The 15,797-nt window shown below is 34.8% G+C and overlaps 1 protein-coding gene across 3 annotated transcripts; it reads left to right on the top strand.

Annotated features, from left to right (window-relative positions):
* Positions 1-3,659: 3,659 nt before the first annotated feature.
* LOC109062218 (butyrophilin subfamily 1 member A1-like) lies at positions 3,660-15,295 on the top strand. 3 transcript variants are annotated; one of them, XM_019079301.2, is made up of 9 exons: positions 3,660-4,000; positions 5,987-6,086; positions 7,215-7,290; positions 9,120-9,470; positions 9,582-9,857; positions 10,108-10,215; positions 11,695-11,739; positions 12,019-12,045; positions 12,532-15,295. In XM_019079301.2, exons 2-9 carry the CDS (start codon positions 6,072-6,074, stop codon positions 13,062-13,064), a joined length of 1,431 nt encoding a protein of 476 aa, XP_018934846.1. In that variant the 5' UTR covers positions 3,660-4,000; positions 5,987-6,071; the 3' UTR covers positions 13,065-15,295. The 3 variants fall into 3 exon arrangements, with proteins under 3 accessions (XP_018934846.1, XP_042575530.1, XP_018934848.1); XM_042719596.1 differs by having other exon boundaries at positions 12,529-15,295; XM_019079303.2 differs by lacking the exon at positions 5,987-6,086 and having other exon boundaries at positions 12,529-15,295.
* Positions 15,296-15,797: the final 502 nt, after the last annotated feature.

Genomic DNA, 15,797 nt, shown 5'->3' with positions numbered 1-15,797 from the left:
GCATTATTACTCCAGTCACATGATCCTTCAGAATCATTCTGGTATTCTGATTTCCTGTTCAAAAAACACTTATTATTATTATGATGTTGAAAACAGCAGAGTAGATTTTTTTTTTCAGATTTTTTTTTTTTAAAATAGAAAGTTCAGAAGAACAGAATTTATCCGAAACAGTAATCTTTTGTAACATTATAAATATCTTTATAATCACTTTTGATAAATTTAAGGCATCCTTGCTAAATAAAAGTATTCATTTCTATAATTTATTTTCCAAAAAATACAAAAAAATGATATTGACCCTAAGCTTTTGAATGGTATAGATCGTAAATCCTGATCTAAAACATAAATCCTGATCTTTGGATCCTTCTAATACTTGATAAGAAATGACAATTGTTTTTTTTTTTTTTTTTTTTTTTTTTTTTTTTTTTAACTGTTTTAAATATTGATAATAATGATACATTAAAAAAAAGTTTTGTGTTGAGCAGCAAATCATCGCATACTACCATGATTTGGAGGCAGTAGGATATGTCATGTGACACTGAAGACGGTAGTAATGATGCTGAAAATACAGCTTTGAATCACAGGAAATATAATTACATTTGAACAGATTTGCACAGAGTATTCCATAGAAAGCAGTTATTTTAAAATAGTAAAAATATGTTCAACAACATTGCTGCTAACATTTCTGTCCCCCTCACTTCTGAAATGATGGCTACGCCCCTGCTGTAGGCTATCATTGCAGAGCTGAAGAACATGATTTTTTTAGGGATCACATGCATAGTTATGTACAATAACAATATGACACGATTTAAGAAAAGATGGAAGAGATGTGTTTTTAGATGTTTCTTGAAGATGCATGTGCATTACTGCATGTAAAATATATTTTGCTTTGCAATATAACAATTTTAAAGGTAACAATGTAATTAAAAAGGCAATGGTTGACATACTGTTTGTAATTGTATTTTACCGGACAGTTAATAAAAAGTTACTATTAATTACTATCAGTTAAATATATTACACACTTTCATTATACTGAATTTATAGAATAGAGCAGGTTTATTGCACAGCTGTACTTTTAATTTTAAGTTTTAGTTGTAGTGGAAATTTACAATTAGTTATAGTTCTAATGTAAACAAATATGTACAGATCTACGAAGTTGCATATTTACATTATTTTTACAGTAACTTTGCAATCTGTACAAATAAAACTAATTAATTTATTCCTTGTGTTATGTCTAATCCTTAACAGGCAGCTATCTACTACTTTGTGCTGTTCTTCATTATTAATTACTGATGTAATATCAGGGTCGAGTTATAAATCCGTCTTAGTAGGCCTACTGTAAACCCATGGCTTTATCAGAATCTGTTTCAGAATTGGCTGGAGGAGGGTGAGCAGAATTCGGCTGCTTACTTCTTTAGGGTTGGAAAAGGCAGCAAATTAAAAAAATTTCAGCAACATAGTTCAGCAACTATGTATTGATAAGAAAATAACTAATGACTTTAAGATAATTGCAGATTTTTGTGCTAAGTTCTTTAATGATTAATATTCTTCCAAATTCTGCCAGCAGAATTGTTTTGACTCTTAATTCTCACATAAAATAAATGAATGGCCTAAAGAAGACTGTTGTCTTTGTGATGAATCAGCATAAAATCAGGGTTTCATCCCAGTCATTTTTAATTTAATATTGAAATCTGAAAAATGTAATATTCTTTTATCTCATTAATTTACTTTATACCTGTCCTCACAACTAGAAATAAACCACTGATGATTCTATCAGTGTCAGAAATGTACTTTCCCATTAGGGGCAACTGATTTGTTTTTTTAACGATTTAAACAATATCATATTAGGCCTAAATATGTATGTCATACAGTGATCATTCTGTGCAGCGCTGCTTCTAGTTGCTTCAACTTCGTGGGATTGCTTCGGAAATTGGCAGGTCGTAAAATCGTGTCGTATACCACCTCGTCCGTACGATTTTTAGATAAACTCACTCGTGACGTGTGCGTGGACATACGATCTTCCGACCATCCGAATTCGCACCGTGTACGCCTGCCTTTAATAAAGAAGCCTTCAGTCTATTCGTTCAAGATGCTGATTCATTCAGGAATAAATTCAAGTGTCTGTCTTTAATAATTGGTGAGTGAATTGTCTATAATAATGGGTCTTTCAAATACTGATATCAGGATTCACATCTGAGAACTACTATCCTTACCTATCATGCCACACAATGTAACTGTAAAAATAATGTAAATATGTAACTTCACATAATTCTGTACATATTGTTTACATGTTTACATTTGAATAAAAACACTTGACCCTCTGTTTGCTCTCTGTTCGTTTTCTAACTAGGCTACTTGTTTTTCATTAAAAAACACTTGCTTTCTATATTCTATATATTTCTATTCTATCTACTTGTTTTATTTGTGTTTGTGTGTGTGTGTGTGTGTGTGTGTGTGTGTGTGTGTGTGTGTGTGTGTGTGTGTGTGTGTGTATAAGTCAACATTTGAAGTGGATCAAATCGTTTAATCAAAGTTTGTGTGTGTGTGTGTTTGTTTGTTTGTTTAAGTTTTTTTTTGAAGTTGATAATGTTGTTTATTTTATGTCGAATTTCTCCCATCTCCCGGCTGCATCTCTGGAGCTTAGCCACAGTGATCTTTGGGTTCTTCTTTACCTCTCTCACCAAGGCTCTTCTCCCCCGATAGCTCTAGGAAGGGTTCTGGTCATCCCAAACGTCTTCCATTTAAGGATTATGGAGGCCACTGTGCTCTTAGGAACCTTAAGTGCAGCTGTAAGGTCTTATATAGACAGGTGTGTGGCTTTCCTAATCAAGTCCAATCAGTATAATCAAACACATCTGGACTTAAATGAAGGTGTAGAACCATCTCAAGGATGATCAGAAGAAATGGACAGCACCTGAGTTAAATATATGAGTGTCACAGCAAAGGGTCTGAATACTTAGGTCCATGTGATATTTCAGTTTTTCTTTTTTAATAAATCTGCAAAAATGTCAACAATTCTGTGTTTTTCTGTCAATATGGATTGCTGTGTGTACATTAATGAGGAAAAAAATTAACATAAATGATTTTAGCAAATGGCTACAATATAACAAAGAGTGAAAAATTTAAGGCGGTCTGAATACTTTCCGTACCCACTGTGTGTATATATATATATATATATATATATATATATATATATATAACAACTGTGTTGTGATAGAATTTGGTTTTTTTTGATCTTTTGTTTTTTTTTGCTGTTTTTTTATTTTTGTCTTTTTTTATTGTCTTAGTTTGAAATCGTCTGATAAATATAAATGTAATAATTAAAATTTCCACCATATCCAAACAAGTGGTTAGCGTTATTTCAAAGGACATAAACCATCTCTGATTTTTCTTATATCATGTCATATTGTTATTGTACGTAACTATGCATGTGATCCCTCAAGAAATCGTGTTCTTCAGCTCCGCAGTGATGGCCTACAGTATTCTACAGTATTCTAATGCTCCAGATGCGCTCTGCTTTAACACTGGGTTTTGTTATAGGGCTAAACCATAAATATTTGACTGAAACTTGTCTATTAATATGTGTTTGCATGTACTTTAACTTTGAAATGTTTTAACTGTTGCCCCGCCTTCTACTTCTCAAACCTCGTACTTTCTATGGTATAGTGCTGGGAAGACACAGAGGAACATTGTGCTCGAGTTACCCATCGCGTGTGTGCAAGCACAGTTTGCTTTTTCTCGGACTGGCAACAGTTTGCTTTGCCGATTGCGAAACTTGATTGGTAAACCGTTTTACAGAATATACCCTGACCCAAATCCGTGGCCAGGGGTTCCAGATCAGCGCTCTGTCCCATCGCAACGGCACAAGAGGACAGCTGACAAAAAGACAATTCTGCCAGGATAGGTGGAGCCAGAAGCGCTCATTTTTGTTTTTATGTTTTCCGTCATAATGGAGGAGACGGTGATGTAGGCTTACCTCAGGCTCAGCCGAGACCGTAGCCAGGTAAGTTACTCAGGTTGACTGGGTCCCTAATTGAATGCATTAATTCGTTATTAAAAAAGATGAAAATGGAGTTGAATATGTTTGCTTGTCTTATAAGGCAGAAACAATAAACCACAAAAAGCCCACGAATCCCAACAAAGACTGCTACCGAGGATTCATGTTTGCCAGCCCAAGTGACCCCCTTTGCCCAGTTAAAAGTTTCAAAAAGTACACCACTAAATGCCCACCTCCTTTTATTTTCATCCACTGAAAGCCCCACAGGAGCTTGATAGGCGAGAGAACCTCGCAGTGGCGGAAAGTTTTATACAGGGTGTGGCCAGGGCTAATTCAGGAGGTCCATGACAGAAAATCAGTGTATAACTCAACCTGGCATAAAAAATGGCAATTATATAAATTAATACTTTTATTTAACAAGGATGTTTTAAATTGATCAAAAGATGATAAAGACATTTATAATGTTACAAAAGATTTATATTTCAGATAAATGCTGTTCTTCTAAACTTTCTATTTATCAAAGAAACCTGAAACAATTCTAACAAAGCTGTTTTCAAGATAATAATAATAATAACTGTTTTTTGAGCAGCAAATCAGAATATTAGAATGATTTCTGAAGGATCATGTGACTGGAGTAACGATGCTAAAAATTCAGTTTTGAAATCGCAGGAATAAATTACATTTTCAAATATATTCAAATAGAAAGCAGTTATTTTAAATAGTAAAAATATTTCACAATATTACTGCTTTTGCTGTATTTTGGATCAAATAAATACAGTCTTGGTGAGCAAAAGAGAATTCTTAAAAAAAAAAAAAAACATTAAAAATCTCTTTTACTGGTAATGTAGTCTACACTTTATGTTTTTCTCATTTTTTTCTAAACTAAACTACAGGGAACCCTAACGATTGTTTTGTATACAAGTTCATATTAGACCATTTTTTTATAATAACTAAATATAATAATCTATACATAAATATAAGAATCTACATTTTTATTAATTATAATAAAAAAGCAATTATGAGTTAATATATAAATGTAATTTTTTGCAAAATTTTCTCTACTGTACATTTTTCTCAGTTTATGGACACTAATAAGTGGATTTTCTGCTGTTAATATTTTCTAGCTGCTGCCTTTCCGCGGTTGATACACATGTTGAGTGATTGCATGATACACATTACTTTCAACATGGATCGGATGTTCATTCAATGTTTATTTCATGCTAATAAGAATGCACTCCTGCTTCGCTTGAACTTGAGGCAAAGCGGGAGCGCGCATGATCCATCACGCTACTAAAAAAGCTCCAAAACTGTATTTATCGTTTGAAATTCTTAATAAAATTTGAATGAAGATTTTGAATGCTGAGACTTGGTTTCCTACTGTGTCGTGTCCGTCAGCTCATTGTCTGTGTCCTCGCTGTTCTGCGATGTTTTTCACTCCATAAGAAAATGAACGTGTGTCGAATGAGGAATTATTATTTGTGTAATAAATCCATTATTTAGATTTTACTCTCCCTTGCCTCTGAATATTCACCATCATTATAAGGACTAAATAAGTGTCATAATAATAGTTAGTGTAACTAAATGCAGGTACTTTATAGTCTAAATCTTTTAAAGTTATTCAGTGATAATCATAGAGTTTACACATCTCTGAAAGTTTAACGCCTGATGTAAATGCAGTACTGTAACATCTTTCATTCAGCACCTTAATATATAAATATTTTTATATGTGCTCAATATGTGAGTCTTTACATTGTTTTGTAGGTATAAAGGTTTAGTTTTTGGAGGATTTCAGTTGCTGTTCTGCTCAGTGTGTTGTTGGAATAATAATAGCTGCGTCATAACAACAGAAGTCTGTTTTCTCAAACTTTAGGTGTAAATATAAAGTATAAAGTTGTTGGTGTTTATAATATAAATTCCAAGGACAACAGTTGCCCATGTGAAAACTTATCCCATATAGAGTGACAGTGTGTTTCTATCTGTCTTGTTTTCCAGATTAATAACAGTGAAATATTTCACCAAATATCAAGTGAACAAACACTGTTTAATCATATAAAGAAAAATTAGTTAATTACAGTGCATGTGTGAAAAAAAGGTAAGTAAAATTGCAGTTATTGCTTTTAAAATATTACAGATCTGAAAGCAGGAGATTTAAACGAGCTCTTTTAATTTCCCACAATTGAAACAGGATTAAAAAAAAAACATGTCAGTAAATTAATTTCTAGCAGCCGATTGCCTGAATTTAGATGTATAGAGATCTGTGTTTGTGCATGTGTGATAGTTTATGTCGTGCATTTCATCCAGTTTAAAAGTTTTTCTATAACATAAAAGGATCGTACTGTGTGTATGAAATGTATTTGGTAAGTGTATGTGTGTAAGCAAGTATTGAGCTGAATTGTGGTTCATTGATGGGACCGGAAGAAAAACTAAACTGAAAAAATTTAGGAAAAGGACCACTAATAATAAATTGGCTTCTAAATCCTCTTAAACAGATGCACCTTTCTTAAATATTTCATTAATGCTTTATTTACTCTATAACTTTCCAAGCCATTATTCAACAGTTTTTTTTTAAGTGTAAAATTTCCTATCCCCATTTCTTTAAACTCTTCTACTAGAATTATCCTTTCATTTTGATAAGCGGTGCAATATATTAATACATGATCTACAGTTTCTTCTAATCCACATAGACTGCAATTCCCAGACTCATGTTTGTTCATTCTATACAGGAAATAAGTACTCTTCTACTGCCTCGACTTCCTCTTTCACCACCAATTTTATTTTGAATCTGATAAAGATGTCTTCCTGGTTCCTCATTCCATTGTACTTGCCATTTGCCTTTTATATTATAGCCTTAACTTCTTGTGGAATATTCAGTTCTACATAAGATCATTTCAGCGCCTCCTTTGCTAGATGATCCACTTCCTTTACCCACGTCTTCCCATTTTCCAAGGCATTTTATCTTGGCCTGCCATCTTTGCCCTCTGCTGGGTGTTAACAGAGTCGCTCAGGGCTTCATGTGTCTGTGGACATCATGCGCATCACAACGTTTGCTATTTCTACTGGTTTAAGCAGTTTTTCTGTAACAGAAAGGGATAGTCGATGTGTATGAAATGTAATTTGTGTGTGTACACAAGTATTCAGAGGCAAAACACTTGCATGTTAACACCATTGTGTGAGTTTCTGATTATAATACATGGTTTCTCTTTTCATATTTTTCTTTTAGCATCCATTTTTCTCAGACATGAAGTTAATTTTTTTGACACTGCTGGTTATTATTGGAATTACGGATTCAAGATCAGGTAATGATTTATTATTTTTAAAGAGATGAAGCATGTCTTTATTTGTTAAAGTGGTAGGAAGACCTAATTACACAAGGAATAATGTACAGTATGCTGGACATCTTCTGGCTAAAGGTGTTAATTCTGTACATTTTCCCTGTAGCCCTAAAGTCACACATGATGTAGCGAATCAGCTCAAGGGGGAAATATGAATAATCAATAATAACTAGTTATGAGTAATTATAAATATTTAGATCTGCTGTAAGTATTTACTTGACCTCTCAGTGACAACTGTCTGTCAATTCTAAGAACGCTAATTTCCTGGTTAAGGAAAATAACTTTCTTACTGTACAATACTACTCAGAGCATGTAGCTAAAACCTGCATGATTAGGGACTTCATGAGCAAACAATGAACAACCTCAAGTGTGATACAAATAAGACTTTATTAACTACATGAACACTTAAGCTAGTCTAACATACACACACACACACATACGGTCAGCATAGGAAAAAGGGTTAAAGCTTAAGCAGTAAAGAGATGAGAAATAAAACATGTAGCTATCATACAATTTGATATTCAGCAGCCTGAAGGAAACATCAGTTTCGTAGTTCAAACACACCTTTGTAAAAGGTGCATATGATACTTAATGTATCAATTAATAAGACTAAGTTTGATACTTGCACGTCTTGCTTGTTTGAAAAAGAGTCCTAATGCACTTTGGGGCTCCAGTTGGTCTCTGCTGAGGTGAGTTGATGAGAAAGACCAGTTCGAATCAGAGGATATTGATGAATGGAAAGTCAAGGCTGAAAAGCCTGGCACAAGTTAGGGTGGTTTTTAAGGCTCTTAGCTCAGCATCTTCTCCTGGAATTCCTGAATCTAAAAGAACCGCCCTGATCTGGTGATCAGTGATCTATATAGGGTGACGATGTCACACCCTCAGGATTTGAGTGAGCCAATGAGGAATGGTACCTTTTGGAGGGAAGTTTTACAACTCTTTGTTTCTAGTATGGTGTCTTGCATATGAAATTAGATTGGGGGGTTCAAGAGAAGAATCTTTAGGATTCTTATAAAACTAATGTGTTGCATAGGCATCAACATATAATATACACTCTCATTTAGATCATGAAAATACGAACTCATAGATACCAAACATCATATAGATGAGGTTATATTAACTAGTGATCCATCATAAGCATGAATAACATATACAATACACAAAACACAATGTACAAGAACAGTAACAGCACACACAATACCCTAAAGTATATGTGTGTTCATTCAAAGAAAGGTTTTTCTATGAATTAATTAGAGAAGAGTCCCTTTTTATGTGCATTATGTGTCTGTTTTTGAGAGACTTGAGTTAGGAGTTGTTTATTTTCTCTCCTGGGTGTCGTAAACCTAGTGTTATCAGATAGTGTGCCTGTGGTTGCTTTGGAACCAGAGGCCTGTTCTGCCCTTTTTGAGGTGATAGTTGCCTTTTGGGGAAGGGTCTATATTTGGTTAGATGAGGAGGCGTTAGATATTATTTGTTAAATATAACAAATAGTTGTGTGTCTGATTGGTCCAAATGCTACAATGATATGTTATGATCAGTGAGATGTGAAAGATCAAATTGTGTCGTTTCAGTTTCAACATTAAACCTGGCTTGATACATCTAAGTGTACTGCTCTTATTATTTGTTTGTCCTTTTGGAGGTTGCCACTCAGTGATGTATGAACATTATACAAACTATCTTCTTTTGTAAAAGAAATGGAAGGTTTGGAGAGTAAATAAATGATGACACCTCAGTTTACACAATGCAGTGAAGACTTAAAACCTGTTAAGACTTATTCTCCTTCTCTTTTACAGAGCAGTATGAAGCTGTGGAACCTGCAGATACAGTATTTGCTTTAGCTGGTGAAGATGTTTTTCTGCCCTGTTCAGTTAAACCCTACATCAGTGTTGTGGACATGAGAGTGGAGTGGTTTAGACCTGATCTGAAAAACGCACTAGTGTATCTCTATGAGGATCATGATGACAGAAACACAAATCAGAGTCAGTCCTACAGAGGGAGAACAAAACTGAATCATCAAGAATTACAGAGAGGAAACGCATCACTCAAACTCTCATCTGTCCAAGTCTCTGATGAAGGACGTTACAAGTGTTTAATTCAGTCCAAATCCTGGTCTGTTAATGCCACTGTTATTGTCAGAGTTGAGGGTGAGTAAACCAATGAAAACTATAATTTAATGAATTTAGTTATGATTCATTTTGTGTACATGTTGCTGTTTTATGTTTATATCACAATGAATGTTCTTCATCTTCATCTAGCTGTTGCAGGAAGTCCTCCGGTGATCATTGTAGATGGATTTGATCAATCAGGTGGGCTTCGTCTACAGTGTGAATCTGAAGGTTGGTATCCTGAACCTGTTCTTGAGTGGCTGGACAGTGAAGGAGTCCGTTTGAGTTCAGAAACTGCAGAGACACACAGAAATGAAGATGGATTCAGTGTTAAACACACCCTCACTGTATATGAGACAGACAGCAAGATTCACTGCAGAGTCAAACTGAGACATCACATGCTGGAGACAATGATTATCGCCACAAGTAAGTACTGGCACATTGTTCCTGTACTTGTTTGTCATGTTCTCGTGGTATTTTTGATTCAGTTAAAAATAAATAAATAATGCATTATCAGCTTATAGGCCATTAAGTTAAAAGCACAGATGCATTAAGTTTACAATAGTTTTGTATTAACAGTATGTATGTACAATTCAAAATTGATCATAATATGATTGAAAATGATTTAAAAATGTTTGATTTACACAGTGTGCTTAATTATGGTTTTGTTTGGCAGGTAATATGTTTGATCTCTGGAGGACATCAGTCATCCTGATTTCAGTAGCTGTTGTGCTCAGTGTGAATGCTGGAATACTGATAGCTGTGTTTACTAAGAATAACAGAAGTAAATTCTTGTTTTCTTGTTATTTTATAAATTTTATTTAAGTAAATAGACTGTGAAAAGTTCTCACGAACAATGTTAACGCCACCACATCTCAAATTAATATTTGGGTTTAATCCATGATGGCAGTTTTAAACAATATAAAATGTAGCTAGACACTTGTTGGCTGGTTTCCTTGGTTGAACAGATGTAGGCATATGGTGTATTCCAGAAAGCAAGGTTAGCTTACCATCACATATACGCTGAGCTCTCAGGTGATTTCAGTATGTATAAAGACTGTGAAAGTGGATCCTCACGATCCTTCTGGCTTTTGGGGTTTTAAGCAGGAAAAATTACCACAGGGATAACTGGCTGTTCATAGCTATGTCACTTTTTGATCCTTCGATGTTGGCTCTTCCTTTCATTTTAAATCAGAATTCACCAAGTGTTGGATTGTTTGCTGACCAATAGGGAACGTGACCTGGGTTGACTAAGGAACTGCATTTTCAGATATGTGGTGCATATGTTTGGCTCAGGAGTCACTGGTGAGAAGCTACCATTTGTAGGATTATGACTGAATGCCTCTAAATCTGGGTGGAACCCCTAGCAGGATGACCAGGACACTGACCCACACTGGAGTTGAGGGAGGAAGGAGACATGGTGAGGCTTGGCTGCAGGAATCAGGGCGACGATTGACTGAGACACAGCCAAAGGAAGTGGAGTCCAAGGTGGAGCCATGGTGACAAGCATCTGAAGTGAAACCAGGACACTGGAGGACTGACGTGGAGCTGGAGGGAAGGAGGAGCTCATTAGAGGTGAAGGGGTGAAGGGATGAATTGTAGATGAAGGCCAGGAAGTCAGTTGTTCAGGCAGAGTGAACAGCGAGTCGAACAGCGCTTCAGCATTTCAGAAACAGGAACAAAACAGCTGGGTAAAGTGCAACGAGAACTAACCATGAACTAAATGAAACACAGATCTTAAATAGACAGACTAAACCAATAACAAAATTAATAGTAGGTGTGCAGGTAAATCAAACGATAAAAAACCAAGTAACAGATGAAAACCAAAGTACTCCGGAGCCGGTTTTGTTCAGATTGCTATGGCTACTTGCATACCCTAAAAGGTGCTTCTGTTTTTGGAACCGAAAACTGAGTTTATCTGCTTGCTTACCCTTAAACATACCCGTGTATGTCACATAATCTGCTTTCTGGAATACCCCCCAGGTGAATATAGCCTATATATTTAATGCTGTTTTCTCATGTTTCATTATGAGATTTGATAATTAGAGAATAAAACATGAACAAATTTTTCTTTATTGAGTTATTAATTTATTATTCATTTAAAGTCAGTCTCTTAACAGAATCTGTGTATTAGTTTTGTGTATCTTGTCCTGGTCAGCATTTGTTTGTGTATTGTATATTTATTCAGTTAGCAGATGTACATATCTTTCTTTGTTAGAGTTATATATATATATATATTCATCTTTTTCTGAATTTCCTTTAGAATTTGATCAACGTTTACAAAATCAGAAGATGATTATATTACAAGGTGAGTTTGTTTATATGGCTTCATTAAAATATTAATTTATTACTTTTGAATTGTTTGAATGAATGAATGAATGAAGGAATGAATTAATGAAATAATTAATATGCTGTGTATTCATGTGTGTATCCAATTAGTTATATTTTATTATAAGATATTTAAACACTGTAAAGTGTCTTGGATTTTTTTTTGGATCAAGTGGTGATTAAAATTATTTATTTTATTATTGATCTAAAGATTAATTCTGTTATGAAGCCTTTATAACTTTGTACTTTATGTTTTTAGAGATCACGCATTTAAGAACACACACAGGTGAGTGAAAATCACTCATGTTTAATAACATAATTATTTATTTTAATAATTCTATTTTCACAAATTCATTATTATGTCAATTCTTTTATGTGTTTGGGAGTTTTGTATAATGCACTGTATAAATGCAATCAAATGATTTAAATCCTAAATGATCAAATGCAGTTTTAGTCCCATAAGGGAAACTATTTATTTAAATGTATAAATGTTTAACAAAAGAAAAGCAAGATAAACAAATCACCAGGCGATCCAGCAATGAGCAACAAAATGACACACAGAGAAAACTCAAGCACATATAATAAAACAGCAAATACATGATCAGAACAATTCGATCATTAAACATTACATTTGTTTACAATTAATGATGTATTTTTTATTCCTGTTTATCTTGTTGTAAAGTTACCATAATTCTTATTAAAATAAAATTAAACATTGCCTGTATTTTATTATACTCATCTGTAAAGCAGATGTTTCTATATTTTTCAGCAGGGGATGTGATTCTGGATGCTGACACGGCTCATCCACATCTCATTGTGTCTCGTGATGGGAAACAAGTGAGTTATGGAAACACACAACTGGAAGGAGTGAATGGAAAAAGATTTAATGATTATCTTGGTGTTCTTGGGAAGGATGGATTCTCCTCAGGATGTTTTTACTATGAGGTTCAGACGAAGGGGCAAACTGAGTGGGATTTAGGAGTGGCCAGAGCATCTGTTTACTGGATGGGCTTGACTGTTGTGAGTCCTATGATTGGATACTGGACTGTGAGTCTGAGAGATGGGGAGTGTTGGGCTCGTAAGTCTCCACACGTATCTCTTCCTCTGAATGTGAATCCTCAGAGGGTCGGTGTGTTTGTGGATTATGAGAAGGGTCTTGTCTCTTTTTATGATGTGGAGGGTATGTCTCTTATGTATTCTTACACTAATCAGTCTTTTGATGAGAAACTCTATCCATTTGTTAGTTTGGGGTATCTGAGGAATGAAAACTCAACACCACTGATTATCTGTGATGATTACTTCTGAGATCAGTGGCTGCATTTGCATGTTGAAGTAAATGAAATAAAAGGAAATACAATAATTGCAAGAGTTATAGCAATACATATTAAATATTATTTACACTACCAGTTAAAAATGTGGACATTTGGATAATAATGAAAAGCATCATGAAGAGCTTATCATACAGTTAACATACAGTGTCTTTTTAATCCTGTTTTTGTTATCATTTGTTATCGTGTGTGTACGAATTTGTGTGTGAAATAATGGCACCTGGGCCAGGTGTCATATGTTTCACTCATTTCTCAGTCTATTTTTTCTTTTAAATTTTAAAAAGGTGTTGTATTTTTGGTTTTATTTCATTTGAATATTTTACTTAAAAATCTATTTCAGTCCATCAAATTGATAGGAAAAGCGAGACTACTTCCACAAATGCCAATCATAAATCCTATAGACAAAGCTTGCAGACACATGACTACACAGAGAGAATGATTTCAGTGGCCCGTTTATTAGCTGGAATAATGGGAGGGACTCTTTCATTGCGTGGGTTATTCGGTGATAGGTGAAAGAGAAAATCAACCTGGATTATTTTATTTATGACTGTTACAAACTGTCATATGAACTCTGGATTGCTTTATTAATATCATATCATATATCATATAAACAACTGAGTAGGTAAGTTGTGTCACAACTGAGAAATACATTTACCTGAACAAGAGTTTGTTTAGCATGAGTGATATGAGGTCTTATATTGGTTTAGAACAAAGAATATATATTCTTACAAATGACATAAGAGTTTTTTTAAGTATTTTGTTGTTGTTGTTTTTACAAATATAAAACAAAGTAAATGTTATATGTAGATACACGTTGTGTATTTGCATCCTACTCTGTCATGATTGGTTTAACCAGTTTTCTTGTAACAGAAGGGTGTGTGTGGGTCCGAAAACCAGTCAGTATCTTGTGTGACCACCATTTGCCTCATGCAGTGCAACACATCTCCTGGAGTTGCTGGATATTGGCAGGAACTGGAACACGCTGTTGTGTACAAAAGTATGTGAATCTCTAGGATTAGCTGTTAATTTGAAGGTGAAATTAGAGTCCATCTGTTCAGATGTGTTTTTAATCAGTGAGATGAGGTGTCAGTGTGTGCCCTGTTTTATCTAAAGAACAGGGATCTATCAAAGTTTGGTCATGTTTGTGGTAGTGTATCATGACACAAACAAATGAGCTCTCCGAGGACCTCAGAAAAAGAGTTGGTGTTGCTCATCAGGCTAGAAAAGGTTTCAAAGCCATCTCTAAATAGTTTGGAATCCACCAATCCACAGTTAGACAGATCGTGTACAAATGGAGGAAATTCAAGACCACTGTTACCCTCCCCAGGAGTAATCCACCAACAAACAACACTCTTAACAGCAAGACTTGTAAAATCCACTAGGTTTCAAAGGACTGCAGGCTAACTTTTAAGCAACTAAAGGCCTTTCTCACATTGGCTAATGTTAATGTTTATGAGCCCATCATCAGGAGAACACTGAACAACCATGGTGTGCATGACAGAGTCGCAAGAAGAAAGCCACTGCTCTCCAAAAAGAACATTGCTGGCCATTTGCAGTTTGCTAAAGATAATGTGGACAAACCAGAGGAATACTGGAGAAATGTTTTATGGATGGATGAGACCACAATAGAACATTTTGGTTTAAATGAGCAGTGTTATGTTTGGAGAAAGAAAACCTTATCCCATCTGTGAAACATCATGGTAGTAGTATCGTGGTTTGGGCCTGTTTTGCATCTGGTCCAGGACAGCTTGCCATCATTGATGGAACAATGAATTCAAATTATACCAGCAAATTCTGAAGGAAAATGTCAGGACATCTGTCCAAGAACTGAATCTCAAGAGAAAGTGGGTCATGCAGCAAGACAACGACCCCAAGCACACAAGACATTATACCAAAGAATGTTTAAAGAAGAACAAAGTTGATGATTTGGAATGACCTTAATCCGGACCTTAGTCCAATTGAAATTTTGTGGAAGGACCTGAAGCAAGCAGTTCATAAGAGGAAACCCACCAACATCACAGATGAAGTGGTACTGAGGAATGGGCTAAAATTCTACAAGCTGTTGTGAAGTACTGATCAGCAGCTACAAGAAATGTTACTTGCAGTTATTGCTGCAAAAGAGGTCACACCAGATACTAAAAGCAAAGATTCACATACTTTTGCCACCCACAAATATTTAACACAAGATCATTTTTCTCAATAAATAAATGACAAAGTATATATTTTTGTCTCCTTTGTTTGATTATTTGATTGGATTCTCTTTGTCTACTTTCAGGATTTGTGTGAAAATTTAATTATGTTTTGGGTTATTTTTATGCAGAAATATAGAAAATTCTAAAGGGTTCACAAACTTTCAAGCAGCACCTCTCATAAGTGTTGTGGACATGAGAGTGGAGTGGTTTAGATCTGATCTGAAAGACTCAGTAGTGTGCATCTCTATTAGGACCATGAAGACAGATCAGAATCAGTCTTACAGAGGGAGAACAAAACTGAATTATCAAGAACTACAGAGAGGAGATGCATCACTCAAACTCGCAACAGTCAAAGTGTCTGATGAAGAAAATTATAAGTGTTTTATTCAGTCCAAATCCTAGTATGATTAGATTAGATTCAACTTTATTGTCATTGCACATATAAGGTACAAGGCAACGAAATGCAGTTAGCATCTAACCAGAAGTGCAATAAGCAGTAATTACAGGATATACAGTGT

Source organism: Cyprinus carpio, chromosome B3 (genome assembly GCF_018340385.1).
Source record: "Cyprinus carpio isolate SPL01 chromosome B3, ASM1834038v1, whole genome shotgun sequence".
In the NCBI taxonomy this organism is placed as follows: domain Eukaryota; kingdom Metazoa; phylum Chordata; class Actinopteri; order Cypriniformes; family Cyprinidae; genus Cyprinus; species Cyprinus carpio.
This window is presented reverse-complemented; position numbering and strand designations above follow the sequence as displayed.